Source organism: Bombyx mandarina, chromosome 03 (genome assembly GCF_030267445.1).
Source record: "Bombyx mandarina strain Sakado chromosome 03, ASM3026744v2".
NCBI classification, from domain to species: domain Eukaryota; kingdom Metazoa; phylum Arthropoda; class Insecta; order Lepidoptera; family Bombycidae; genus Bombyx; species Bombyx mandarina.
Genome location: NC_143210.1, coordinates 8,323,253 through 8,350,133, shown reverse-complemented (window position 1 = coordinate 8,350,133; position 26,881 = coordinate 8,323,253). Strand labels below are relative to the sequence as shown.

General features: G+C 36.4%; 1 protein-coding gene across 1 annotated transcript; it reads left to right on the top strand.

Annotated features, from left to right (window-relative positions):
- The first annotated feature begins 2,130 nt into the window (after positions 1-2,130).
- SdhA (succinate dehydrogenase, subunit A (flavoprotein)) lies at positions 2,131-25,118 on the top strand. Its single transcript, XM_089737487.1, has 13 exons — positions 2,131-2,489; positions 2,871-3,129; positions 3,626-3,699; positions 6,584-6,759; positions 9,662-9,814; positions 11,849-12,006; positions 14,290-14,454; positions 15,055-15,254; positions 16,002-16,199; positions 19,757-19,901; positions 22,442-22,677; positions 23,369-23,542; positions 24,339-25,118. The coding sequence occupies exons 1-12, from the start codon at positions 2,442-2,444 to the stop codon at positions 23,522-23,524; spliced, it is 1,968 nt and encodes a 655-aa protein (XP_089593613.1). The 5' UTR covers positions 2,131-2,441; the 3' UTR covers positions 23,525-23,542; positions 24,339-25,118.
- Positions 25,119-26,881: the final 1,763 nt, after the last annotated feature.

The following is a 26,881-nucleotide window of genomic DNA, read 5'->3' as shown; positions in this document are numbered from 1 at the left end:
AAAACAAATCACATAACTTCACTCCTCGCGGTCCTGCCAAAAAGACCTTATAGAAACAATACGCCTGTAACAGATAACATAATTTATAGGAAATGTAGATTTGAGCGTAGATATGGAATGAAATCGATGAAATAGAACGAAAAATGCTGGAATGAGGTGAAACAAACTATCCCTTCAGTAAAATATTGAAAATTTATGGACCGAGAGTTCAAAGAATCGAAGAAGCCAGGAAATAAAACAATTTCACAATTCACATTCCCGCCACAATTTTTTCGTATTGGATGCCTCAATTTTTTCTTAAATTTGTAGAGATTTTAAATAATCTGATACATAAGGTCTGAATTTAAATTGCGTGGTATATTCATAAAAACTGGAACGCATTATTGCTTTTCTTCTAGTTATGCAAGGTGACTGTGTTCTATGCGAAGCATGGATGTGGTTTCACTTTTAAATTTTGCGCAATTTAATATTTTTGATTAAAATATTGTTTATTATAATTTTAGTAATCATTGTAAAGAGTAATTGTAAATCGATTTACTTGATATTTTATTGCTTTAATTTAAAAATCTGGAGTTTATAAAATAAAAACGCTTTTACTCTCTTTTTCAACTGGTTAATAGCAGCGCTGATTTTACGCGAGAAACGTCAGGTCGGTTGAGAAAATTAAATAGCTAACTTAATAAACAATACATGCTATTGATTTACTAAGGATATTTTATATATAAATTTAACATTAGAACGAAAAAGTTATTAGCGACGCCTACTTTGAACATACTCTCTGGCTAGGTAAATCTAACTTCGCAAAGAGATCAAGCGTCGAATCGTTCGGGAGGCCGCCCAAAATAAGAAATACTCTATTTAAATGGTTTAAATGCTGTTTAATTCTCAATAATAAGTAGTTGGAGAGACTGTAACACAGCCCTGGTTTTAATCAAAGGCTTTCTTATAGACCACAAATGCCAAGCAAAGTGGTAGGTTGTATTCTTCGGTCTTTTGTACAGCCTACCGCAGCGTATAATTGTGATCTATGGTACTATAGCCTTTCCGAAAGCCGGCTTGTTCAGCTGGAAGTCATTAAACCTGCGCGTGAGACGATAATTCGTAATAACTCTCGAGAACAACTTAAACACATGACTCAAAAGTGAGATGGGTCTATAATTCTTTAAACGAGTATTGTCACCCTTTTTGAAGAACAGAACTATCACACTTCTGCAAAATTGATTATCAGTATCGAAGTGTTGAAGTGATTGTTTGAAAACGCTACTCTATTTCAGTCCGATTACAGGACCGGGCTTCGGAACCCATCCTTCTGCAGCGGCGCGTGAGGCAGGGAGATGTTATTTCTCCAAAACTATTTGCCGCTGCATAGTAGGATGTTCTCAGCTGTGAAATGGAAAGGACTAAACATCAACATCAACGGCAAGTACATAACTCACCTTCGGTTCGCCGAAGATATTGTGATTATAGCTGAAACCTTGGAGGATCTCAGTACAATGCTCAAAGACCTCAGTAGAGCTTCTATCCGAGTGGGCCTATGGACTATAGTCTGGGCTTGTGGTCTGTGAACATGAAAAAATCAAAAATTATGTTAATTTGCTCATGAAGCGCCCACTGATGTAAAGATTGGAAGCTCTACGCTTGAAGTTGTTGACGAGTTGGAACAAACTGTCCAGTTATTAAGGTCCACCTTCTAAAAAGAAGTCAATAATCGAATCCAACTCGGATGAGCGGCGTTCAGAAAGCTACATAAAATCTTCACATCACAAATACCACAATGTCTCAAAACGAACATATTGGACCAGTGTGTATTTCCAGTGATGGCATATGGCACTGAGACTTGGTCGCTTATAATGTCGCTTGTAATGGTCGCCGAAAAGTTGTTAAGTGGCGGCTGCGAACCGGAAGATATAGCGTGGCTAAGCCTCCCACAGGATGGACCCACGACCTATTAAGGTTCGCGGGGATCCGCTGGATGCAAGTAGCGCAGGGCCGATCTTTGTGGTGTGGCTTGGAGGAGGCCTATGTCCAGCAGTGAGACGTCTGCAGGCTGATATAATAGAAAAAAAGTACCTAGTAATAATTTAACAAACAAAGTATGATTTTCTCATGAATAAAAAAAAAAATTGAGTTGGGAGAACCTGACATCAGTTCGGTGGTAGCGTTAGTTTCGGTCTAAATAGGCCACGTTTCTTTTGTCCTTGGTGATAGATCATAAGAACAATAAAAGGGGAAAGCTTCTGTCATAGAGTAAAGCGAAGTAGTTTTCAAAAAGCCTCCCCCCACCCCTGGTCTAGTTGTCTAGCACAGAATACAGATCAGTGAACTTATGTGTCAAATGTGTCTATGATTTTGACAAAACGAATTGGAGGGTTAGGTGGATGTAAAATTCTATTTTCTAAATTAAAAATACTGTACTCTGGGTGCGGACAGAGAGTTCCATCATGAGTGCATTAATGAAAGCTGCAGTTTCCCGCAGTCCTGCGTCACTGGTGCGTAAAAATAACAACAACTTTCTACAAATACAGAAGTTATGTAACAACGAATGAAAAAAATGTTTATAAAATAAATCAACGCTATCGTTCTTGAATAATAGAAAGTCTTTCAGTGGCTTACTTTATAGCACTTACCTTATTGCAGTTTTGGACGGAAAATTTTCCAGCTACCATGCTCTCAGAAACACTTCAAATTTTAAATAATTAGTATTACAATTAAATTATTGCCGACTATTATGAGCAGTTTAAATTGTAATATAATTAGGTATATTAAAATAATTACAGCGAGTTACCATTAATTAAAATAAAAAAAACTTCGGCCTATAAACTTTGTTTATAAACATGTAAGAGTTTTATAATTTGTATGCTTTGTTTTAGGCATCATACTTATATCGAAATATTCACGTGGCTGCTTCTGGTGCTACTTCTAAAGATGCTTCAGTTACAACAAATATGACTAAAGCATACACAGTAATTGACCACAAACATGATGCATTAGTTATTGGGGCTGGTGGAGCAGGGCTGCGAGCTGCCTTTGGTCTTGTCCAAGAAGGATTTAAAACTGCTGTCGTAACTAAGTTGTTCCCTACAAGATCACATACTGTTGCTGCACAGGGTGGAATTAATGCTGCTTTGGGTATGTTATAAGCAAAATTATTTGTTTCTTATCAATATCTTATTTAATACCAAAAAAAAGGTAAAATATGACTGACCATGGCTTGTACTAAGACACCACAGTGGTTATTGTTGACTAGAGTACTTGAATTCATTATTGTCTATAATTATTACTATTTAATGAAGATTGACAGTAACTGCATTTTGTATATGTATATCCACAGAATTACAAAATACTTTGAAATAAAAAATTACTAAATGCACAAAAAAATTACCTTCACTTTGTTATGATTTTGCAATTACATGCAATGCATGCAATCAATAATAAAAATGCTCTGTTGCCATTCAGAGTAAAATGAGATTTTGGTATAGCAGTCAATGAGTCAAACATACTTACAAAATGAACCACATCTTATCTTAAACAATTATGTACCTAATTTGTTTTTAATTGGTGTAAATTTATTTGTTGAATTTGATATTTATTTGATTATTTCTTAGAATGAAATATTTTTGTTCAGGAAACATGGAGGAAGACAGTTGGCTCTGGCATATGTATGACACAGTTAAAGGTTCCGACTGGCTTGGAGATCAGGTAATATCTGTAACTTATTATCTTTGTTGATTTGTTCATAATAATCATTGATACAAACTACTATGTTTTATATCTAAGCAAATATATTACAAGGGTTATAAATGAACAAACAAAGAAATTATGGGAATATAAAGGCCAGATAATCAGAGCTAATTATTTAATAATGGGATTTTACAATATCATTTGAACAATGCTACCTTAGAATTTTTTTGTAGCTTAGATAGCACTTAAACCGCTGTTACTATAGTCCACAAACATTACTACTTGAATACCGAAAACTCACCTTGAGACATGAAGTCGAAGTTTCAATTTAATTTCCGCGGTGGGCCTTTCAAACCAGAACGCATGCTTACCTTGCGGCCGTAACAGGCAGGGTGGTTATACCTGTACGGGTTCAGAATGCATACGACAAGAAATAATTAATGATAATATTCTGAGAAATAGCATATAAATCTTTTTTTATTTTATTTTGAAATACTTACCAATACTCTGTAGGTTCTCTCAAACATGTGATAACCATCATTTTATAAATTATTAGTAACTTTAATGTTCATTTTCTATTGAATAAACCTCTATACTAAAACACTAAAACACATAGGAGATATCTATATGTATTAATAAAAGTACCATATATTTTTTTTGTAATGTCTAACAATCAGGATTGTAGAAGATAGTCTTAAAAATCGTCAAATGAAAGAATTACACTTTAAGAATAGTTAGATATGCTCATAAACATATTCTTATTTGGACTTCAGTCAATATCACTGAGACATTAACACATTCATGCATATTAGCATTATTATTCACATATTAACACGGTAGTATGTAGAAACCTAATTATTATGTTTGTCTAAATGGACAAGTGCGATAGTTTTGTTTGTCTTTAAAGTGTAAGTGATATGCAATGGTCACAAACAAGCCGTTTTTGTAACTAAAAGTGATAATCACAAAAGATTTAAATTATTTGTAGACTTTAATTATCTTAATAAAATCAAAATTATCATTTACTTCAGCATAGCATACATGACAGACCCTCTAAAATAATTAATTACATCTGGCCACGTGACTAATTTAATTTTCGTGAATACAATAGTCTCAAGGCCTTGGAAAAACATTATGTTAATAAGCACAAGTAATTGGTGCGATCTAATATAATACGAAAATTGTATTTTTAAACATTTCATATGTTCATTATTGATTAGTATTGTATGAAAAAACTTTTTGAGCTTCTATAGCAATATTTAGGTTGTCATATTTATTTTTGGGAGATGCTTCTTTTTACCTTTTAACGTTTTATTTGTTATTTATTTTAATTTTATGTTTATACCCGCAAACACGCAAAATTATAATTTGCGTAATTACTGGTGGTAGGACGTCTTGTGAGTCCGCACATGTAATTACCACCACCCTACCTAACTCTGTGCCGTGAAGCAGTAATGCGTATCGGCTTAAAGGGTGGCGCAGCCGTTGTACCTACTGTAAAAACAGATCTCAGAAATCGTGTCACGAAGTGGGTGGCTACATTTACGTTGTACATGTGTATGGGCTCCGGTAACCACTTTACACCAGGTAGGCCGTGAGAGCGACCACAAATATTAGCAGTAGAAAAAAAATTTAAATCTGTCGATCAGGTACTTTTAATACCTAAATTGATTAAGAGCAAAAAAAAGGTTAAATAAAATAGACAAATCTTTGAATTTTATTAAAATTTTATTCGGTAACTACGCTGACACACCTCTAGCCGCTAGTGACCAAACCGGCTTATCCTCGGAAATAATCTTGTTTACTGAGTCAGTGTAGGAGGTTTCTTTATCTTATTACGCCTTATCTAACGGAAAATATACAAGATTAATCTCGTGCATGTTTAGTCTTACGAATTGTTTTAAACTTTCGCATTTATCTACGTTATATATAGGGTTTTTGCCAAGGTTTTAACTTCCCACCCGTGATCATAGCCCTTCCTACAGTACCGATATGAAAATCGTTGTAACAACCCGTCAAGTATAGTAGTATTTATAAGAATTACAATTAGTTTAGTGTAATTCGTAATAATGAAATGAAAATAAGAAAAAGCACGTTTAAATCGTAAAAGCAGTTTTAATTGAGCCAACGACTCGCGAAAACCGGTGAAAAAGCTAGTACTTAGAATGTTTGGTTTTCTTCCATATCCTCATACCATATCGTAAAACGATTGACACAATCTACCTTCAATAAATAAGACTACGCTAACTCTGAAGGAAGATAAATGTGTCCCCAACTTAACTGCTATTTATGTCGTCTTGGCCTGCGGGATAAGACGCCCGGTGCATTGGTATCGAGCGATGCTACTGAGCCAGTGTTCGAATCCCGTAGGCAGGTACAAATTTTTTTAATGAAATATGTAGGTACGTACTTGTAATAAAAATCAAATCCACGAAAAATGCGTAATTACTGGTTCCATGGTGTCTTGTGAGCCGGCACGGATAGGTACCACCGCCCTGCCTATTTTGCCGTGAATCAGTAATGCGTTTCGGTTTGAATGGTGCGACAGCCGTTGTACCGTAAAAAAATAGGTTTAGAACTCATGCCTCAAAGTGAGTGGCGGCATTTACGATGTTAATATCTATTGACTCTGGTAACTACTTAACAACGGGTGGGCCGCAAATTCGTAGGTTTAGAACTCATGCCTCAAAGTGAGTGGCGGCATTTACGATGTTAATATCTATTGACTCTGGTAACTACTTAACAACGGGTGGGCCGCAAATTCGTTCACCCATCTAAGCAAAAAAAACTACAATAGCCGATCTACTGAAAATTTTACACACACCGCATTTTTAAACGCATAGTATTCGGCTAACATAAACCTATGAAGTTCAAGAAACTATTGTAATGTTGTCTGTCGTAGGATGCCATTCACTACATGACCAAAGAAGCGCCTCATGCAGTAATCGAACTGGACAACTACGGAATGCCATTCTCCCGCACCCCGGAGGGAAAGATTTACCAGAGGGCCTTCGGAGGACAATCCCTCAAGTTCGGAAAGGGAGGACAAGCTCATAGATGCTGCGCCGTAGCTGACAGGTACCAAAACAAATTACACTACACGCTAATATACATTTTATTTGTATTTAAGCAAACATATATTAAAATCCTTAAAACCGATAGACGATTAAGATATTTTCTTGTTTTTATTAAAAAAATAAACAAATAGGTTTTTCTTACTGAAAGAACAAAACAATAAGCATCTTATTAGCATAAAAAGTTTATGCAAATTGAACTGTGAGAAATGAGCTGATAAAGTTGTATATTGTTTTTCATGAATTATGCTAATGTAAAATTAACTTGAACGTTTACATGTGGTAAGACGTATTGTTAACCCACACTACCGTGTGACACGTCATTTCGGATCCTCCAGATCGGCTATCGTTGCTTTTGAGTACCTCAGACACCGGTCACCGTTCTCGTCGAACCCGTCGCTTGCGACAAAGGGCTCGGTGAGCCCATTGAGTTTCTCGCCGGATCTTCTCAGTGGGTCGCGTTTCCGATCCGGTGGTAGATTCTGCGAAGCACTGCTCTTGCTGGGCTTAGTGTTAGTAACGTTGTCAGGTTAGAGCCCCGTATTCTCCCGGTTAAGCTGACATAAACCATCGAGTTTACCAGCATAGCTGCATAGGTAAGAAAATAATACGTGTAACTACAAGCATTCTGCCTATATATGTCAGGAAGCAGTCATACATTCCGGTTCAAATGGTGAGGGCAGCTATCTATTATCGCGGTCTTCTCAATATTATGTCTATGTTATGTACATATCGATATGTGTAATGTGTTGTTGTGTGAAAATTGTATCTTAGAATGAAGATACTGTTCTGTGTTTATCCACAAATTCTTCAAATGTTAATAAGGTTTAAAATTTAATTCGTCTTACATAATCATTGTGACATTGTAGTAGGTATGTGAATAGGGCATTCAAATATATCTTATCATGAAATACAGTAAGTAGGAGCTCTTTATTCGCTGTGTATATTATGTTCCGTAAATTTGTCGTGAATAGAGAAACCATGAATATAGAAAAGCGCGTTTACAAAAGATATTCGGTTGGATACTTACATATTTCCTCCATATATCCTTTTTATCAACGTGTGTATACCTCTGTACCCATTAGATGCGCGAACATGGAAATCTTTAGCCGCGAATATAGGAATTGTATCGCATTTTCTTTTAATCCTCGATTGAAGGAAGCGCGAAGAAGGAGCTTTTACTGCATCCCTATTAACAACAAATGGCGTCAGTATTAGTATAGGAGGTGGTTTTTGTTTTTAAAATTATTTCCTCGCTCGCTCAATGCACATCCCAGACATCGCGGTTCGTACTATTCGCATGGAATAGCTGTGTCGGTCTGAATAGCGATATCCCATACTTCGCGAATATCTATCTTGACGTGAAGAAAACAGATTAGATAGTTGATTTTTAAGCGCATTGTTACGTAAATAATTGTTTGCGTTTTGCGCAACCGCATGTACAAAGTTCATAGCGGCAAGTTACATTCGCTTTCATGTATTTTATTTGTTTGTTTGTTTATTTATTTATTTATTTATTTATTTATTTAATGTACAGTGAACCTCAAAAAAAAAGGTTTCCTTTCACAAATTCAGTATTAATAAAACATAATTAGAATTAAACTCATATCCGAGAACATACATTTGAAAATAAATATAATAACTAGTTAAAAAAATCTTGCACATTAGGGTAATATTAAAGAAAATGTTTTCTAAACAATTGCCTACGTTTAGAAAATTATATAATGATGATAAGTTAGCTTTTTATGTGAATGCAAATGTATGTATATGTGCACGTGTGGGTTTGTATGTATGTATGTATGTACGTTTTTATGAATACGTTGAAATTCGAGTTTGCGAATAAGCGAACAGGATAATGTGTACCTGGCAACAGCAGGTAAATTAAACTTAGGTATAAACCGAGCGCATCATTAACATATAGGGGCTTCGATCAATAATACTACTTAGATGCGATGAACAAAAATAGTTATTATTATTTTATATTAAATATTATTATATATAATTTGGAAATACATATATTTATGTATTTCCAAATTATATTTTTATATATGGGCTAAAATATGGTCTGAAATAAATTATTATTATTATTATTATTATTATAACCATGCATAAGTGACAAATACAAAAGTGGCGTTAAAGATTTAAGAGAGCGTACACACTGCGCAACTATTATAATTAATAAATATTATAAAAAATATTTATTTACATAATATAACATTAACAGCTATTTACCAAATCCATAAATGTCTATGTGGTGTGAAATTGTGAACGAAATCCTATTTTAAAGTCAGTTTTAATTTGTTAAATTGTTTTTCGTACGCAGAGTCAGAGTAGCACGTGTGAAGTAAAAATATATGTACTTTGCACACTACAATAGCGCTTATCGTTGAGTGGTAACAAACTAGGCTATGTTTTTCCTATTAACTTGTCTCCGTGGATAGAGTATAGCGAAGGAAATCGAGGCTGCCATCTTGTGATCAATAACGTAACGTCACACAAATAAATGTCAATAACGCTTACCTGGAAGTATTATTCACGTCTTTGTTAATAAAATCTATTTAAATAAAAATGAATTGCTGTTCGTTAGTCTCGCCAAAAACTCGAGAACGGCTGGACCGATTTGGCTAATTTTGGTCTTGAATTATTCGTGAAAGTCCAGAGAAGGTATAAAAGGTAAAGGAAGCTAATTAAGAAAATGCTCGGAATTAAATAAAAATAACAATTTTGTTTTCCCATTGATGTCCCCCCCGTCGGACGGTTTCCTTTTGTTTGTTTTAAGTTTATTTTATACAAAAGTTTAGGTCTTTTAGCTATCGATTGAGGCACTACGAAGTCTGCCGGGTCAGCTAGTATTTAATAAAAAATGTGTAAAGTGAGAAGATATTCAAACGGTAAATGTTATACAGAACCGGGCACTCCCTCCTTCACACGCTGTATGGACAATCACTCCGCTACGACTGCGAATACTTCATCGAGTATTTCGCTCTCGATTTGCTAATGGAAGACGGAGTCTGCAAGGGATGCATCGCCATCAATCTCGAAGATGGAACACTGCACAGGTATGCTTACAATATTAACATTACTTGTAACTATACTTGAGACCTTAGAACTTATATCTTAAGGTGGGTGGCGCATTTACGTCGTAGATGTCTATGGGCTCCAGTAACCATTTAATACCATGTGGGCTGTGAGCTCGTCTACCCATCTAAGCAATAAAAAAAATTTATATAAAAAAAAAAAAAAATTACACTATGCATTTTGAGAAATGGCAAACAAAACTAAAGGTGTTTTTTTTTAATGTGTCAATCAACTATAGGTATTAGAGAGAAAGTCATGGTAAATACATAAATAATTTACATAGTTAATGTCGTGTAACTGTTGCTATTAGTTAGTTATTACGGTTTTAGCGATCATTCGGCTAATGAACATCCTACCAAAAAAATCGAATACTTGAATTTAGTAATATATTCGATATACCGAATTGATAAATTAGACCATGACATATTATGACAACGTCCAATACGATTGTAACGCCACTTCCCAGGTTCAAGGTCCCAAGGTCCAGGTCCATTATAGGTGTAAATCATTCAAGGGCTTACGCAAATAAATAAAAACCTCAAAATCGACTCAGCCATTTAATTCAGTGACAAACACGCGTCTAGAAAACTTTATATAAACACTAGGCGTACTCGCCTGCTTCTCTGGGCATTTAAAATTAATATTATTATTTATTGTCATTTTTACAGGGAGTCCAATACTCATATAAATATTAGCCTATCCATTAAATACGTGTATTTTCTACATGGATACTAAATTTCAAGTCAATCGGATGCATGGTTCTGTAGTTATAACGGAACATCCGTAAAAACCACTGTTAGTATAGATTTGGTAATTTCGAATCGTCGTTCAAGTATCGATAGTATATAATCTGACAGATTCTGTATCGGAAGACAGGTGATACTCGAAAAATCGTTCAGTATCGAAACATCAAAATAAACACATTACGTTTAAGATCACTTAGCACCAATTGAACGTCTCAACTTGATAAGATAAAAATTTGAAAATTGTACCGGTTAACGACCTACTAAACTATAAATAATACATCTTTTTTTTTTAATATAAAATTAGTCAATGATAACAGTTAACATTAAGAGATACCCGAGAGTAGGTAGTTACTGTTGTTTTTGACCTCTGTCACTATGCAAACATACACGTCTAAATTATTACACAATCTATATTAAAAAGTTGAAATAATTATAATCGGTCAACGCGACACGCGGCCCGGCTCCGACCGTCTTGTTTTATGAATCTAATTTTAATGTTACATCCTTGATAAACATTCTTTTGTTACATCTGAGGCAGAATTGAGAAATTCAATGAAATGTGTGAATAAATACAGTATATCTTTGATTTTCGAGAAGCCAATAAATAATTAAAATATATTATACGGTTTAATCTGACGAGTCTTTCATGACGATATAAACGTGTTAAGAATTTGAGAGGTCGCAAATAATAAAATAATAGTTAAAAAAACTAACAAAATACGCTTTTATAGAAAATCTAACTAAAAAATAGAAAATAAAATTTTAATAAATTTTCATCAAAATATTGTAAGAAAAAATTATGTTATTGTAAAAAAAAGCGTGGTGTTTTTAAACCATTATTTATTTATCATTTTTTAGTTGAATTTCAATTTTTTCAATTTTTGTTTAAATCAATTGTCATCGGTCCTTAATAAGTATATCAAATTTCGAGTTAATCCGACGTTTTGGGGGGGGTCAAAATCATGTTCAAAGATTCCGTTACATACTAACATACATACGTTTGAAGCTAATAAAAGCGTATTAAAAAGCGAAATCAAACATTACTTTTAATAAAAAAATTGTATCATTAATTATTATTCTGAATGAAACTAAAGTAAGTACAGTTTATGACCGGTATCTAGACCCTAGAACTTATATCTCAAGGCGGGCGTATTTACGTTGGAGAAGTCTATGGGCTCTAGTAACCGCTTAACACCAGGTGGGCTGTGAGCTCGTCCACCCATCTAAGCTATAAAAAAAGGTATAGATGACGTATGGTTTGTAATCCAGGTTCCAAGCGAAGAACACGATCTTGGCGACGGGAGGCACCGGCCGCTCATACTTCAGTTGCACGTCGGCGCACACCTGCACAGGGGACGGCACCGCCATGGCCGCTCGAGCCGGTCTGCAGAATGAGGATATGGAGTTTGTGCAGTTCCATCCAACTGGTAAGGTTTTTAGGGACATGGCCCCCCTCGTTATTTGGACTGTCTACCGCAGGCAACGAAGGGCTTTCTCCCGTTCTCGGTAAACATCGGAGACGAGAACCAGTGCACCAAGACCCCGGATTTTTACTGGTGGTAGGACCTCTTGTGAGTCCGCATGGGTAGGTACCACCACCCCGCCTATTTCTGCCGTGAAGCAGTAATACGTTTCGGTTTAAAGGCTGGGGCAGCTGTTGTAACTATGCTGAGACCGTAGAACCTATATCTCAAGGTGGGTAGCGGAATTTATGTTGTAGATGTCTATGGACTCCGGTAACCACTTAACACCTGGTGGGCTGTCGTCTACCCACCCATCTATGCAATAAAAAGATGGATAACAAACATCCTGATACCGATTAAGAATCGAACCCGGACTAGTATAGTTATAGCAGTCACAACAATGACGAGGAGTTTGGAGGAATCGTAACCGATCCGGAATTAATGTACTAAATACTTCGATATTAATTCAAGTCGAATAGTAGATGTTATAGAACAAGTGAAATCCGTTAAAAACCAATGACGTAATAAAACAATATTTCATGGATATATAAGTTCCAAGTCAAAACTTTGGCGTGGTGGAAGATCTTTCTCGTTTCCTTTATACACAAAGACAATATTCATCTTAGTTCACCACGATTACATAATCGTTATAAGAATTCATAAATTCAAATTTGATATTTAGTGAAAACAATAATAAACAGTAATAATTGGATACAAAAAGCGTGGAATATGCAGTTAACTTGTATATCCAGTTTCTATAGCAGATTAACTTGTTCAATTGGAAACAATGAAAAACAAAAAAAAATACATTTACATGAGCTTGTTTTTGTTTTTGTTTTCTTGTTTTTTCTTCACCTTATTCCACTAGGTGGGGTCGGCACAGCTAATTTTTCTCTTCCATTCTCTTCTATCAGCCGTCATCTCAACACACTCCTCTCTCTCTCATATCGTCATTCACACACTCCATCCATGTTTTCTTCGGTCGACCTCTTCCCCCTCTACCTTGCACTACCATTTCCATACATCTCCTTAGTCACATGCATCTTCTCTCTGCGCATCACATGTCCATACCACACTAACCGTCCGCTCCTTAATTTGTTGCTTACCGGGGCCACTTTCACACTTCCTCTGATATACTCACTTACTCATTTACACTTCTTAATGTTAAGAAAATCGTGTCATAATGGGTTTTTGTTAAGAACGCAAAATAGTGAATGATCTAAGCTGATGGTTAGTGGTAGCTCATGGACATCAACAATGACTGTAATCTAAATTAGTGATGTATGGCTCGTATTCGTTCATTTTATAAAGAGCACGTGTAACTTAAAACTAAAACGTATCAAAAAATTTCAACGGCTTTTGTGTTATTTTGTAAAACGGCAGCCCGGACGAAAACAGCTAACTCTACGTATCACATTGCGCGCCCTGAAAAAAATACATAAAAAAAAACCGATGTAATTATTTTCGCGAATGGTACTTAATTCAATATAATAATATCCTCTTAGTAGAAACGAATCGGATACGGCCAAACGAGGCAAAATTTATTCCGAAAAATAAAAAACTATCCGATACTCGTTCGCTGGCATGCGTCGTAAATCGTAAACTCACTTGTTCACGGTTCGTAAACAGCGTTCTATTCGCGATTACTTACTCATTTACTAAATGCGAAAAAGATTTTCTGCTAGATGAGTTTTGCGAACATTGTCTTTTGTTTTTTTTGTTTTGATTATTCGAAGTGTTTTGTTTTGTACACACATAAATTTAATGATCGTTTTAGAATTAAGTACGGTTGCTGCGCTTATCCACCCGTATTAAATTTTACATTAATATACCCGATTAAGTACATACCGTACATAGGGTTGCCACATCGTAACAAAATATATTAACTGAACATAGTTAAAATATGTAAATCGAATCGTAACCTTTTAAATAAAAGAGTTTCATCCAAACAGATGGCATTGCATAATTCTGTTAATCCAACTAAAATTATCATTTATATATGTTTATTTATTTTACCGTGCGTGATTTTTTCCCAGTTATACTTAATTATTACCTTTCTAATTAAGTTTTTAATTCACAATCTCACTTCCACGTTTCGAATATTTCAATAAATTCAATTTAAAAAGTGACAATAATTGAATCATCATAATTGATGGTTTGAAATTATGTCTATTTTGTTATTTATGCATGCGTCCAATGACCAAAGTAATAAGATTTAAAGTTGCTCGTTAACAACCTCGTGCGCAGGTATCTACGGTGCCGGTTGCCTGATGACCGAGGGTTGTCGCGGCGAGGGCGGCTTCCTCGTCAACTCGAAGGGCGAACGGTTCATGGAACGTTACGCGCCCGTCGCCAAGGACCTGGCCAGTCGAGACGTGGTCTCGCGTGCTATGACGGTTGAAATAATGGAAGGTATATATTAATGAAATACCTAAGAATTATATAATAATTAGAAATGTTTTGTATATTGTATTCATTCATTCATTTATTCATTCATTTGACATGTTGACATTCCCGAAATTACGTGACATTTATATTGTATGTAATGAATAATAACACAACTCTACAAAAAGAAATTCGTTCTTTGTCCTAACGTTTATATTAGGGTTTTCCGGTTAATTATTCAGAAAAACGAAAATACAATACCTGATTTTGGTATAAAGTTTGCTTTTGTGATAGTTATAATAATCTTTTTTTTTTTTTTTTTAATTTTAATTAATTTTATTTTTTTTCAAAAAAACCGCGCTATGAGAGTGGAGTGTTTACGTTTACACAGTGACACTAGATAGCACAACAACGATCAGGTGTTTTGTACAAGTCCAGAAAAACTTAGAATGTCACGAGAGTGCTGATGCATTTTGTTTCATATGTGGTCAATTTATTAAAGTTCAAAAGCAACCTGTTTCATGCCGTGTATTTTTTCGTCTAATTACGATCTAAAATATCGAAATTTTATGCTTTGCAATCAAAGTCAAATTTGGTGTTGACCCGTGTAATAATTACGGTGTAAAGGTCGCGGTTGCGGCCCGGAGAAGGACCACGTTCACCTACAGTTGCACCACCTGCCTCCCGAACAACTGAAGCAGCGTCTGCCCGGCATCTCGGAGACGGCCATGATCTTCGCCGGGGTCGACGTCACTAAGGAACCCATTCCTGTGCTACCGACAGTGCACTATAATATGGGTGGCACTCCCACTAATTTCCGCGGGGAGGTAAGTTGATAAGTTTTTGTTGTCAGACACAAAGGCTTAAGGTACGCGTCCATTGGCCGGCGTCAGACGCACTGCACACAACGGATTTTATTTTGCTTTTTTTGTTTTTAAAGGTTTTTTTTAGACATCTACAACGGAAATGCGCTACCCACCTTGAGATAAGTCTCAAGTATAGTTACAGCGGCTGCCCCGCCTTCAAACCGAAACGCATTACTGTTTCACGGCAGAAATAGGCGGGGCGGTAGTACCTACCCGTGCGGACTCACAAGAGGTCCTACCACCAGTAATTACGCAAATTATAATTTTGCGGGTTTGGTTTCTATTACACGATGTTATTCGTTCACCGTGGAAGTCAATCGTGAACATTTGTTGAGTACGTATTTCATTAGAAAAATTGGAACCCGCCTGAGATTCGAACATCGGTGCATCGCTCAACACGAATGCATCGGGCGTCTTATCCGTTAGGCCACGACGACGTCTACGCTGCTGAGGCTTGGATGCAGATTGTTGAGCGACAAGAGATTTTATTCTTGTTAAATTTAATGTATACCGCTCAGCCCCTAGCAATCTATGGCTGGGGGAGGGCCAGCGTTTTTTTCTGGACCCAAAAAATTAAGAAGTTTATGTATCTAGCAAGAAATCTAAAGAAATGTAGTTTCAAATAAACGTGCTGGGACTCACTGCTGAAAATCCCAGACATCAAAAGTGTAGTTGGGTTGCAGAGCGTGATGAGTGTGGTGTCCGCAGGTGATCACGCACCGTGGCGGCGCGGACCGCGTGGTGGCGGGGCTGCTGGCGGCGGGCGAGGCGTCGTGCGCCAGCGTGCACGGCGCCAACCGGCTGGGCGCCAACTCGCTGCTGGACATCGTGGTGTTCGGCCGCGCCTGCGCACTCACCGTGGCCGACACGGCGCGCCCCGGGGACCCGCAGCCGCCGCTCGCGCCCGTAATGTGCACCCTCCTTTTTACACGCTTTATATTAGCTTCATTTGTATGTATGTTTGTCACTGACTCCTTTAAACGCGATTTTGATCCACTTTAAACGGCCAGATTTCATTCGAACTTTGTAGATTTATCGAGGACCGATGACAATACACGAATTTGATAAAATTATTTTCCATTATTCAATTTGCAAAATAAGATTTTTGCCAATTTATATAATTTTTATCTATAGTTGATAAGGCAGCAATTGATGTTAAAGTACTTAATAGTTTTAAAAATACGCTTTTATAGAAAATTTAAATAAAAAATGAAAAATAAATAATAGTTAAAAAAAAACACGCTTTATATAAAAAAGCGTGGGGTGCTTTTAAAGATATTATTGAAATAATAATTCTTCTACTCATATCTGTCAGAAAAATATTTATAACTAATAACACCATGCACCCCACGCTTTTTTTACAATAAAATATATTTTACACTATTTTCTATTTAAATTTATTAAAATTTATTTTCTATTTTTTAGTTGAATTTTATATAAAACGTCAAAGATATGTCATATGCTGACATGACTCTTAAGTCTCAGCCCTATAGCACAGCGCAGTACTGCTTCGGGTCAGAAATAGACGGGGTTGTTCCTATCCGTGTGACCTCACAAGATGCCCTACAGTCAGTGATAATATAAGTAAAATATTAAACGCTTGTGTAGTCGACCACAAACATACAATAATTGAAGAGTAAATTTTAAATAGCCCTCATGCGATAATACTGGGTCGAATTTTATCAATCACGTATCGATGATTCGTCGCGCCTAACTCACAACAGCAAAACAATAATGTAATCGATTATCGTATTTTTTACACTATATACACATATATAACTCTTTACGGTAATTATAATTTTGTGTGTGCATGTCGTGCTATAAATTATAAATCAATTTTAAAATTTCTTTAATACGTAATGCGCGTATTACAATACGACAATGATATGTACTGTTTATCGAAAAATCACAACAAGAAGGATGTAAATAAATCCTTACTTGATTATTCGTAAAGCTTGGTTATATCAGAAATGTGCTGTGATAAGCATAATGGAATCGTTTCTGCAAGTGCTTTATCGACGTCCACAAGTATTTTGTTATCTAAAGTCGATAACAACGCTACATCGAGTACGAGACTAAAAGCTTCGTCAAACAGAACGCGTACTTAGCGCTGCGTTTTAACGTCGCGCTCTTTTCATGTCACACCTTATAGTATACATACTAATTGCAAATTGACTAGATGAGCCTAACGCTCCTTGACGCAAAGTAACATACGCCAAAATTAAAAAAAATTACATCGCCTGACGTCAAAGCGTCCTAACGCCGCGACAGAGCTTACTTGCTTACTTAAGGTTTCGTCAAACAGAAAGCGTACTTAACGCCGCGTACTTAACGTCGCGCTCTTTTCATGTCACACCAATTAACTAGATAAGCCCAACGCTCCTCAGTCAGGTTTGAGCTCCGTGAGCTCACCTACTTGTTAGGTTACGCTGACATATCCTCTCAAGGTTATCAGCTCAGGCATTTTGCAATGATTTTGATTTTGTGCAATCTTATTGGTTAATATTTCTCCGTTTCTCCGCTGCGGTGGACAGGCACCCTAAAGCTTGCGTTTTCGAACGCAATCACAACCAGTACAACAAATTAGCTTTTATAGTTACGTTACTGTTGGAGTAGAACAGCCGTTTTATATAATTGAAACTACTGCGCTTTTTTTTTCACTACCTAAGCTGATAACCTTAAGAGGCTATATCAGCGTAATCTAACAAGTAGGTGAGCTCACGAGGCTCAAACCTGACGACACTGCTAACACTAATCCTAGCAAGAGCAGTGCTTCACAAGATCTACCACCGGATCGGAAACGCGACCCACTGAGAAGATCCGGCGAGAGACAGTGGGCTGAAAGTTTTTTTCTTATCTAGTCACTAGCCTACAGCTGTTCTGGGGGGGGGGGCAAGGACTTGAAAGAATTAGCTTACAATTAATTACAGCGAAGCACTTCTCTTGTTAGGGCCGATCTTAGCATGATCTATCAGGTTGAGCCTGTTAGTTCATCCATCAGTGCGCTTGGAGTTGAAATAGCCCCTTATGCTACTAGTAATTCGGTGTGGAAAAAAACAATAATTAAATGAAAACAAAGAAGCTAAGCGATACTGTGAGTGGGTCGGCTAGTTTTAACACAGTTATAATAGCCGGCAAACTTCTTGAGCATTTGTTGACGTAGTGGGGGTAAGTTCGCGCATGGTACACTCACGTGCAAAAACATTATTTACTCTGCGTCATAATGCAATTAAATTATTAAAATCAACATATGTATTTATTTATATATTTATTAGAACATCAACATAAAATAAAGGTTAATAATTGTAATAATTTAATCTTGGGGTAAAATAGATATTCCTTCTATTAAGTCAAAACTAGAGCTGTTGCCAAGTCTTGGTTCAGGTGAAGCGAAGCTGGTATTTGTATATTTTTTTCGTTATCATAATCTTGACCATCATCATCATCACTGTTTTCATCACCCGAGTCAACTCGGTCGGTTCGGTCTTCTTTTTTGTCTATAATTAATTTTTTTTTTTTTAAATATTCGATTCATATTAATCGAATATAACTTTTTTCAATTACCAGCTTCCGATTATTTTCTGTTTTTTTTTCTCCATCTGAAGCCTAGCTCTTTCATAATTCGTCATAAACTTCATTCCGAGCCATTAAAATTTATATCTTCTTTAAATTTTCCGAAGCCTTTCTACGGTACGGAGTTTCGCTGCTTGTTATGTAGTTATTATGATTACATCTTTTTATTACTGATTGAACGGAAATATCCATTCCGGGAACTTTCTTCTTCCCTGATCTTTTCTTACTCGGAGTCCGAAACACGGCGAGCAAGCCAGAGCCTTTAGCTTCGTTAATAATGCACCTAACAGTACTCACTGATGTTTTTGTTGCTTCCGAAGTCTGTTTTACTTTTTCCATATCATTCTTCCCCTGTTTTATAATGAAGCAATATACGTCTTAGACACTTTTTCTACCCTTTCTTTTGAATACTACACCAGTTTGTCGCGGCATAGTGTATTGTTTATAAAAAATCAACAAACACTCAACAAATAGCAATGGCAACAAAGTCAACAAGCAATTATAACAAATAACTTAACGATTAATAACGATAGACTTTCCACTATACGCAAGCGTACTTTTGGGAGCAAGCGGAACGAGGGCGCGGTGCGGGGCGCAGGGTTCGACTGATCTACCAATAAAGCGCTCGATACGATTTCCCCTGCCGTCGCGCCTCACCCTCATCACCAAAGTGATCTAAAATTCGGTTCTGCGCAGTCAAGGCCATTTGCTCACGAAGTTTGCCGGTTACTATACGATGATTCTAAAAACAACCAGAACTGTATACGATATATATAAAACGTATTTAATGACCTCACAATATTTTATTTTTGAATTCAATACATATTATTTTAACGGAATTGTAAAGGAGATAAACATTAAATAAAATAAACGTGTTTTTCTTTTATCAGACAACGGGAGAGGCGAGCATTGCCAACTTGGACAGCATCAGATACGCCAATGGTTCGATCTCTACAGCCGACCTTAGACTTAGAATGCAAAAATGCATGCAGAAGAATGCCGCCGTCTTTAGACAGAAGAGCACCTTGGAGGAAGGTACGTGAATTATGTGTCTTAAAGACGTACGTTGAAAGTTTAATTTTGAATGCAACCTTTTAGACGTGAAAACAAATAGGTTAAGCATAATTTTATTATAATTTAATTCTTGAACTTGATCAATAACAAACGAAAACGTGCGCAGGCATATACATATATAAATGTTGTTTTATTTATTTACTCATACGCAGTTCTGATTTTTCGTACTGTTCACTCAGCATGCCGTCTCACTCAAGTCACGCGTCACGTCATCTGTGCGTTTCTGAGATTGACGTTATATGCTTCTGTATCGACGCTGCTAGGTACATACTAGACGTTACTGCAATATATATGCAGCGTTTTTTACTGGTGGTAGGACCTCTTGAGAATCCGCACGGGTAGGTACCACCACCCTGCCTATTTCTGCCGTGAAGCAGTAATGCGTTTCGGTTTGAAGGGTGGGGCAGCCGCTGTAACTATACTTGAGACCTTAGAACTTATATCTCAAGGTAGGTGGCGCATTTACGTCGTAGATGTCTATGGACAGTAACCACTTAACACCAGGTGGGCTTTGAGCTCGTCCACCCATCTAAGCAATAAAGAAAAGGCGTCCCGTGACGTCATTCAACAAGATTCGTTTCCGGGTAGACAGATGATGACTTCATGACAGCTAACACATGTTCCCTGAAAATAATTTCAGTATATTATATTGATGTGGCGTTTTGCCGTGGCGTTATTTTCAGAAATAGATAGCTTATGAATGAAACATAAGGTCCAAATCTCTGTTTAAATAATGACTGTACTTTTCTATAATTTTGTGGTCCGGAGCTAAAAGGGTCAAAGTACATTATTGTATGAAATGATATTCTAGTGCCAGTTTATTAAAAAAGTATCGTATTTTTCTGTGTTAAAAGGGCGTTAGTTTATCGACAATAATTCCATAGTTACTATCTAGAAAATGCCAATGCCGTGTGCGCATTCATTAGCTTAGTTATTAATGGCTCATTGTTCTTTATTAAGCCGATTTAAGTTCGACTTGCGACCCACCGTCGCTTCTCTTCGGAAACTGTAATTTATTAACATTAAACGGCCGTCTGGTGTAGTGGTAAGTGACATGGTCACTACACAAGGGGGTCGCGGGTTCGAATCCCGCCAAGGGAAGATATTTGTATGATAAATATAAATGTCTTTCCAGGGTTATGGGTGTATATTAAATATATGTATGTGTATAATAACAATATTATATTTATATCAGTTATCTGGTACCTGTAACACAAGTTCTTTACGAACTTATCACGGGACCAGTTAACGTGGCGTGATTGTTAGTAAATATTTATATTTTATTTATTTACTATTGACTTGTCCACTATTTAATGGATGTAACATATAAACCTTCCTCTTCAATCACTCTATCTATTAAAAAAACCGCATTAAAATCCGTTGAGTAGTTTTAAAAAATTAAGCATACATAGGGACAGACAGATATAGGGACAGAGAAAGCAACTTTGTTTTATACTATGCAGTGATATAAAAACGAAATTTTAGTTTAATTTGTACCGTCTCGTGCCTAACGTTGCTTACTCCTTTTTGTTTATATTTTAATATTGTACACATATATCTGAACATTATAGATATGTTATTGAAATAGTGTGTTTGACTTTTATTATATTACGAGTGAAAATATCCCGCGAATACTAAAAACAAATAACAAACCACACCTGTACACACATAAGCACACACTGACCTCAGTACGCTTCTAAATAGTTTGAAAGGAACGTAATCCGAAAGCGCATGTTAAATCAAGTTCGTAAAGTCGTAAATCGCATAATAATATCCCGTCGAACGAGGACTTAATGTGATGGAATAGAATCATATCAAATCAAATGAAATTTTTTTTTATTCAACATAAATGAAAGTACATACTTGTTGAACGTCAAAAAGAACTACCGCCAATTCAGAAAAACTAGCCTCCGTTCTGAGAAGAACTGGCAAGAAACTCAGCGGGCATATTGTATTTTTTCTTTTTTTTAATATTAGATTTTTTTTAAATATTAACTTTTACAATGTGTATTATAACGTAACGATTATTGCGATATTGAAATTCCCGGAGCGAGCAAGTAAGAAACGCTGTAAAGAGGTACATCTCTATAATTTCCCGTTCATGCGATCGATGATGATTTTTGGAACGAAATTCCTTATCGCGCGTTGCGGAAGGGGGCTAGACGGAAAAAATTAAGACGAAAAGTTGTAACGACACTTTTTGCTATAGTTGTAAGCCGTGCGGCGTGCGAGTGTTTTTCTGTCTGTCTGTCTCTCCCACAGAAAACAAAGCAGTTATTTTAATTAATTAATTATAATTATATAAATATATTTTATAAAATAAAATTTTATTTTTTATTACTATTCCTTCACTAATTAATCGAAAGGAACTTCGTTCCATCCGGGTGTCCCTTGACACCTCTCAAGTTTTTTCCACATTTTTTTTAAATTTTAGTGCCATTATTTTTATTATTTGCAATTGTAAAATATTATATAGCGAATTTTCGTTTTTTCTAACACAGGTCAACGCCAGATTCACGAGATCTACAAGCAGATAAAAGATGTGAAAGTGTCCGACCGGTCGTTGATCTGGAACAGTGATCTAGTGGAGACGCTGGAGCTTCAGAACCTTCTCATCAACTCGGTGCAGATTGTGGAGGGAGCACTGGCGCGGGAGGAGTCGCGCGGAGCCCACGCCCGAGAGGACTTCAAGACCAGACGCGACGAGTACGACTACTCTAAACCTCTCGAAGGACAGGTGAGATATTAATGTAATGCCTTCTTGGGGATTGTCAACACAAATTTCGGGGCAAGGTACAATCATCAAGGTGTATCCGAAAAAGAGGATTAATAAAAGTGCAAAATTTTCAGGCTTGCAACAATATTATGCAGTTAAAGCTGTCGTTTAGTAATAATTTTTTTTGCGATTAAACTCTCGACATCTAAAAGCAGATGAATTTTCATCGAAAAAAGACAATATTCAATCAAAAAAGTTGTAACATTGTATGGCACATTATTTAATTTAAACTATTTTAAGCCCAATGGATTTAATGTCATACGTACCGAACTGTGCGTGAAGCTAGCTTTTCTACCTATTAGATCGCATTAACGTTAATTATGGCCCATTGAATTTCTAGCCGGATCTTCCCAGCGAGTCGCATTTCCGATCTGGTGGTAGATTCTCCGAAGCACTGCTCTTGCTAGGGCCAGTGTTAGCAACGTCGTCAGATTTGAGCCCCGTGAGCTCACCTACTTGTTAGGTTACTAAAACAATAAGTCAATTAAGATTTGCAAGGATTCCAAACATCGCCATCTAGTGGCCATAATGGGAAACACTATACGTAGGGAGAGAAAACTTTTAAATTTTACGAAATAAAAAAAATACTCAGGTTTATGTTGTTCATCGTATTAAATCCAGTCAAATAACTATCGTCGTCTATCATCAACAGAGTAAGCTGCCGTTCGAGCAGCACTGGAGGAAGCACACGCTCGCCGAGACCGACCCCGCGACCGGCGACACGCGCCTCACCTACCGCCCCGTCATCGACCGCACGCTCGACGCCGCCGAGTGCAGCACCGTGCCGCCCGTCATCCGCACCTACTAGCCGACACCAACACCACAAGTAGGACTCTACTAACCATCCTGGGAATCAGTCGAGAACGGATCACGCGGAAGTGTCTCGAGTATCGCACACTCGGGTGTTCCGTCTAATATCCGGATAGACTTTTATAAGACCTGATCTAACTGACGGACTGTGGCGGGTAGCCATCATACAACGCAAGATATTTGACAGATGCCTGAATCTCGCTTACAACATTTTCAAGATAAGCTTACATATATACAAGTTCCGAACAACAACATTCGGACCGTCGGTCTACCGAGCAAATATCACCCGCTCGGTGGAAGATCTACTCTTTGTCGTTTAAGCCTCCCTAACGGACGACCACCATTTGCCGATTATGAACAAACATGTCAATTCTGCTTGAAATTATCCTACTGTATAGTTCATATCTAGTGTTCGTGCAGTGGTCGAGATTGAAGTCTAATTAAAAACATCGAACTGTTGATGCTAATATCAAATAAAACGCACTTTCGCGTGCAGAATGTCACTTAAACCAAATAGCCTTTCACCCCTCAATATAGTTTTGTCTAAATTTATTTAACAATTTTTTTATTGCATACATGAGTGGACGAGCTCACAGCCCGTCTAGTGTTAAGTGGTTACCGGAGTCCATAGACATCTACAATGTAAATGCCGCCACCCAAGGTCTCAGTATAGTTACAATGGCTGCCACACCCTTCAAACCGAAACGCATTACTGCTTCACGGCCGAAATAGGCGGGGTGGTAGTACCTACCCGCGCGGACTCACAAGAGGTCCTACCACCAGTAAAATTTTTTTCTCCATCTGTTACACAGGGCTACATTGAAACATTTTTGAACGTGAATGACCACCGCGAGACCAACACAGCCCGACGTGCGGCGCCCGCCCGATACATCTTTAGTGTTCAAACGAAACGCCACTGTTTAGTATAAATGTTATGTTAACATTAATAATTTATTTTATTTAAGATTTAAGTTTCACTAGTTCAATCTCTGAAATGTAATTTTTTTTATCTAAACTATAATAACATTGAAAATAATTATGTACAAATGAAACAGTGCCAGATACTCAATAGTGTGCCGGAAATATCTAAATACGAACGTGTATCATGAGAGTACACCAGCAGACCATAATTTCTGTAAACTATAAACCGTTAAGACGGAATGCGGCATTTATTGTGATTTTTAAACGTTGTACAAATTATTACAGCAGCTTATCTATCTTAAGTACTTAAAGAAACAATAAAGAAATCGGTATCATCTAAGATAATAATAATATGACAATACATGTTATTTTAAAATTTTAACGACATTATTGAATAGTTTACATAGTTGTGTAAGTTTTTACTCGGGAAATAACGAAAATATTTTCCTTAAAATCTAAAACCCATAAGATTCAGTTTGTAACAAAGCCAGGGTCGGAGCTTGTCCAGTTAAGCTTTTCGACGCTTACAGATGTGTAAAATGTTCATGCGCTAATTTTATTTTGTAAATTTTGAATATCGTTTCTCAGTATTATTTATAGATTATATATATATTTGAAATGTACATACCCGCAACGTTATATGAATCAGAAATAAATGTGATGTAACTTTATATTATCGTTTTCTTTTTCAAGTAAGAACTTATAGATTAATAGGATTTGTTTTCAATTTCGACACAGGTATACGAGTCCCAATCGATACCGAGCTATTTATTATTTCTTATGCCTTTGATCAGTACTGATACATACAGCCCAGCTGTTAAATGCTCACTGATATTCAAGGACCATTAACTACCGTTAACGGTAAGATTTCAATCTCATTTGAAAGTCATAGCGTTCATGAAACGCTTTGGAACTGTTCATGTCAGAGACTAATGATTTGTTGGGATGAAGAAGGGAGAGCGCAATTGTTCCAGTAGTGCGGACGAACTGTGCTGTAGTGGTGGACGGTGCGGTGATGGTAAAAATCGAGATTTGTGGGATCGCCATAATCATTCATTAATAATTGAACATGAGGCACTGAACATTGATATTCTGTTTATAAGAGACTAGCGACCCGCCCTCGCTTCGCTTCGGAAACATTAAAACACACATGAAATAAAAATAAAAAAATAAAAAAAATAAAAAAAGTAGCCTATGTTCATCAGGGACAATGTCGGCTTCTAATGGAAAAAGAATTTTTCAAATCGGTCCAGTAGTTTCGGAGCCTATTCGAAACAAACAAACAAACAAATCTTTCCTCTTTATAATATTAGTATAGACTATCCCGAATTTGTATACATCCAAATTAAACATTCTATCAAATATAGATTTTTCCTTTATAATCAGAGCGGGACCACCTAAGATAGCCACCTAAGTAGCTCATTCTAACATGGAAAATTCAGTCACGTTATGCACTCCATAGACTGCATATAGTTGCCAATCAAATTAAATATGGCAATTATAGTTCATTTACCAAATGCTTAAGATAATAGGTGGCAGCTGAAAATATAATAGGGGACCCTGTGTAATAGTAATAAAAAAGTCATGGCTACTTTTAGAATTTATTATTAATTATATTCATTTTTTATTACTTATATACAATTGCGCCTGGTTGCATTTTCATCCCAAGTATCTACGTACGTAGATACGAATATTTGCGGTTATTTTTATTTTGAAAAATAATCTGATCATGTAGTACATTGTTTCCTTATTAGTTTAAGATTAAAAAACATAATGATTGTGTCATTAAAAAATTTAAGAACGCACATTAGGCACAGTATTAAACGACTGTCCACCCAAAACATGATGAAACTCAACTTAGAAACATAGTGCTTATCATAAATTCACTCTAAGGAAAATAAAATTTAATAACAGTGTGATTACAAAATAACAGGTAAGTATTTATTGAATTTACTGTCAAACTTGTACTTATTCACATATTCGTGGAACCCAAATAGATAAGGGGTTACAAAGGTCAATGCTTGTCCATATTATGATAAGTTTAAATAAAAATTAAGTTACTTCAATAACTCACAGCTAGCAATATGAAATGTTGTTTTTCTTATTAAATAAAAATACTTATGACGTTTTTGTAATTCTAATTAAGTTTCGAAATATATTGGAAACATTACGTGCACTCGAATGTTTTTTTCCTTATATCATTTTATAAACAAACTTTAAGATTTGTCTTTCGTAATTTGAAGGCTTAGTTGGATTTGTAAGTATATTGTACCATATAGAAAGATGGGTCGCTGCTTGCTACTATATTAAGGATGCCGTATCGTAATATCTCCCCATACACACAGCCCATTGAGTTTCTCGTCGGATCTTCTCAGTGAGTCGCTTTTCCGATCCGGTGGTAGACTCTGCGAAGCACTGCTCTTGCTAGGGCCAG

Excerpts from the sequence above, each read along its gene's own strand:
- SdhA (XM_089737487.1), top strand. The coding sequence starts at position 2,442 with ATGAGTGCATTAATGAAAGCTGCAGTTTCCCGCAGTCCTGCGTCACTG. Across the intron at positions 3,700-6,583 it reads CCGACTGGCTTGGAGATCAG|GATGCCATTCACTACATGAC; the intron begins GTAATATCTGTA and ends TGTCTGTCGTAG. Across the intron at positions 6,760-9,661 it reads TGCTGCGCCGTAGCTGACAG|AACCGGGCACTCCCTCCTTC; the intron begins GTACCAAAACAA and ends AATGTTATACAG.